At 59.1% G+C, this 3,640-nt stretch overlaps 1 protein-coding gene across 1 annotated transcript; it reads left to right on the top strand.

Moving 5' to 3' along the window:
* The first annotated feature begins 1,091 nt into the window (after positions 1-1,091).
* On the top strand, positions 1,092-3,398 carry LOC112894701 (protein NRT1/ PTR FAMILY 1.2-like). The gene is made up of 4 exons (XM_025962487.1): positions 1,092-1,213; positions 1,330-1,547; positions 1,655-2,211; positions 2,343-3,398. The coding sequence occupies exons 1-4, from the start codon at positions 1,129-1,131 to the stop codon at positions 3,253-3,255; spliced, it is 1,773 nt and encodes a 590-aa protein (XP_025818272.1). The 5' UTR covers positions 1,092-1,128; the 3' UTR covers positions 3,256-3,398.
* Positions 3,399-3,640: the final 242 nt, after the last annotated feature.

The raw sequence follows: 3,640 nt of genomic DNA on the forward strand, positions 1-3,640 counted from the left end.
TCTGTTGCGGTGTGAGCCGCCGTTGTAGTTACACATGTGGTCTGTTGCACTGACGGTTCAAGCTTTGGTAGCATTATTTGTAACGTACTAGAGCTGAAACTTGATGATGCTAAGGTAAGACTCATCTACACAAAGAATAGCCACTTTTGCTCGTGTGATTTGTGGTCAGGAGATTAGGCTAGGCCACAGCGTTTGCGTCTTTTCTTTTGGCCTAGATCTTGTTGTTTCGTTTCACTCTCCTATATTAATACAAGAACGGCAAAACTTGCCAGTTCCTTTTCAGAAAAAAAAAATCTTTGCTTGAGTTGTCGTCCCCACCTCTCCTAGGTCCACAAAAGGTACCTAATGGCTCAGAAAAGTAGCTAACTGGAAAGATCCATGTCTTTATGCTAACATGTGTTATGCGCTGAAATAACACACAGTAAATGTACTTACGCAGGACTTAATAGGTGTTGTGATGTTTGGACTTTGGAGTATCCGACTATCAGGCGAGCAACCTGCACACGCGGACAAAAATACCCCCATCCCCTTACGCTCCGTGTTCGAAAGTTCCTTGTACCCACACCTCCCAAAGTCTAGTGATAATCTTCACGCGGCCTCCAGATTGAAGCCCCGTCGTCAGGTTGTCCGGCACGGGCACCGAAAGCCACGCCCGGCCGAGCCCTGGCCAGTGCAACCTCCGCCAGAATCCGGGCAAGCAACGACCAGCCCACACACCAACTACTGCAAGCCTCAGTGCAGTTACTGCCGCGGTGGCGCCAGCCGTTCCCGTGTCTGTCTATGTCCATGCCCATCCATCGCTTCTGCGTCATCCCTAGCACGAATCCAACTCGAACGCAAGCACTTGCCAGGAGTTGCGCTTCCATTAGTTATCTGCGAAATGGAAGCCCTTGATCACCCGTTTGTCGTCGACGGCAGCCGTCAGGGAAGATTAGATTAGGAGACCCTGTCAGGCGCCGGGGGTGACTGGTTTGTTTTTGGGAACTGGGAGTGAGCACCGAGAGACTGAGATCAAAGGTGACGGCCGGCCGCCTGCAATGGACACGGCTTGCGTATAAATAGTCGATCTCCCGTCTTGTTGCTTGCGCAGTGTTGTAGCCCGCCTCGCTCCCTCCGTCCTGAGCGAGCATGGAGGTCTCAGCCATGGAGGAAGCCCTCTCCAACCCCAAGGGGAGGAGGAAGGGAGGCCTCAGAACCATCCCCTTCATCATCTGTAAGAGCGTCGAGCGGCCATGCCTAGAGCACATGCCTAATTCAGTAATTCTATTCTACTTACACATGGCGTGGAGTCATTCATCTGATGGGGATTTTGATTCCTGTTCGCGGCAGCGAACGAGATCTTCGAGAAGGTGGCCACGTTCGGGCTGACGGCCAACATGATTCTGTACCTCACCGAGCGGTACCTCATGTCGAGCGCCTTCGCCACCGTCGTGCTCTACAACTGGAACGCCATCTCCAACTTCCTCCCCATCTTCGGCGCCGTGCTCGCCGACGCCTGCCTCGGCCGCTTCCGGGTCATCGCCCTCGGCTCCTTCGTCAGCCTCTTTGTAAGCGCCGACGACGGTGAACTCAGAACCCCCGGCGTTTCGTTCCTGCGCTATCTGCATGCTGATCCTTGCTCTTGGTGGTGTGGCGTGTTGGCCCGGATCATCAGGGGATGTGCCTGCTGTGCCTGACGGCGATCCTGCCGGTGTACAAGAGGACCCCGGAGTGCGCGGCGCGGCTGGCGGACTGCGTGGTGGTGCCGTGGCAGCTGCCGCTGCTGTTCACGTCGTTCGCGCTCATGTCCCTCGGGTCGGGCGGCATCCGGCCGTGCACGCTGGCGTTCGGGGCGGACCAGCTGGACAAGCGGGACAACAGCGCCAGGAACGTGAGGACGCTGCAGACCTTCTTCAACTGGTACTACACCGTGCTCGGCCTCTCCATCGTGTTCGCGGCCACCGTCATCGTCTACATCCAGCAGGCCAGGGGCTGGGTCGTCGGCTTCTCCGTACCCGTCGTGCTCATGGTCACCGCGCTCACGCTGTTCCTCCTCGGCTCGCCCTTCTACATAAAGGCGGCGGCCGACAGGAGCGCCATCCTCGGCCTCGTGCAGGTGCTCCTCGCCAGCTACAAGAACAGCCACGAGCCCATGCCGCCGGAGACGGCCGACGCATCGAGCTTCTACACCAAGGCCGGCTCCAAGCCCAGGACTCCCACCAACAAGCTAAGGTACGGTACACTATTACAAACAAAAATCTGACACTGGGCTGAGGCACGGCACAAATCTGAATTCTTCTTCATGATGCTAATTGTGAAGCGTGGCGTTAATTACTATGTCTGTACTCATGGACATGGTGCAGGTACTTGAACCGGGCCTGCGTGCTTCGGAACCCCGGCAAGGAGCTCAGCGCCGACGGGGCGGCGTGCGACCCGTGGAGGCTGTGCACGGTGCAACAGGTGGAGGACACGAAGGCCGTCATCCGCGTGCTGCCGATATGGTCGACGGGGATCTTGCCCGGCGTGATCGTCGGGCAGCAGATGTTCCCGACGCTGCAGGCGAAGACGATGCAGCGGAAGGTGGGCGGCCTGGAGATCCCCGCGGCCACCTTCGGCGTCTTCAGCATCCTGACGCTCACCGTCTGGGTGGCCGTGTACGACCGCGCGCTGGTGCGGCCCCTGTCCCGGCTCACGGGCCACGCGCGCGGGCTCAGCCTGCGGCAGCGGATGGGCGCCGGCCTGGTGCTCTTCGCCGTGGCCATGGCCGTGGCCGCGCGCACCGAGAGCGTCCGCCGCGCCGCCGCGATCGCCGAGGGGCTCCGCGACTCCGACCCGCGCTCGGCCCCCCCGATGCACATGTCGGCCATGCGGCTGGTGCCGCAGCACTGCCTGATGGGGCTCGCCGAGGCGCTGAACCTGATCGGGCAGATCGAGTTCTACTACTCCGAGTTCCCCAAGACCATGTCCAGCATCGGGGTGTCGCTGCTGGCGCTCGGCCTCGGGTTCGGCGCCGTGCTGGGCAGCGCCATCGTCGGGATCATCGGCGCCGCGACCCGGAGCGGCGGGCACGAGGGGTGGCTGCCGAGCAACCTGAACAGGGGCCGCTACGACGACTACTACCTGGTCCTGGCGGTGCTGGGCGCGGCCAACGTGGCGTACTTCGTGGTGTGCGCCTGGGCGTACGGCGAGGAGGGCCAAAACCGGGTGGCGGCCGCCGACGACGCCGCCACGGTGGACGACGGCAAGGAGGAGCAGCACAAGGCGGTGATCATTTAGGCGTAGGCCAGCCATTGGCTTTTGAGCAGTAGTATGATTATGAACAAGCGTCGATCAGAGATGGTATCTTTCTGTGGTGTAAATCATCGTGGTTAAATGTGTTATGTATGCGAACATATACGCTAATGATGTTTCAAGAGAAACTAATCTTCAAATGTTAATATGGTGACGGCTGTTGCAAGTCTGCAATGTCGCATGCATTTTACGTGCATTCTTCAGAGTTCAGAGACGGAGAGGACTTTTCAGTCTCCAGGTTCGCTTGCCGCACCTGTGCTACCCGCTTTCCCCTTTCCCACATCACGGTCTCCTTTTCCGTAGCTGCCGGTGCCACTGCCACCACCTCTACTAATGTGTCATGTGTGATGCTCCCTGGAGTCCTCGGGGG

The sequence above is a fragment of the Panicum hallii genome, chromosome 5 (assembly GCF_002211085.1).
Source record: "Panicum hallii strain FIL2 chromosome 5, PHallii_v3.1, whole genome shotgun sequence".
Taxonomy (NCBI): Eukaryota; Viridiplantae; Streptophyta; class Magnoliopsida; order Poales; family Poaceae; genus Panicum; species Panicum hallii.

Bases quoted from the DNA above. Each gene is read 5' to 3' on its own strand.
- LOC112894701 (XM_025962487.1), top strand. From the start codon at position 1,129: ATGGAGGTCTCAGCCATGGAGGAAGCCCTCTCCAACCCCAAGGGGAGG. The intron at 1,548-1,654 runs GTAAGCGCCGAC...CCGGATCATCAG, and splicing joins GCTCCTTCGTCAGCCTCTTT to GGGATGTGCCTGCTGTGCCT. The intron at 2,212-2,342 runs GTACGGTACACT...GACATGGTGCAG, and splicing joins ACTCCCACCAACAAGCTAAG to GTACTTGAACCGGGCCTGCG.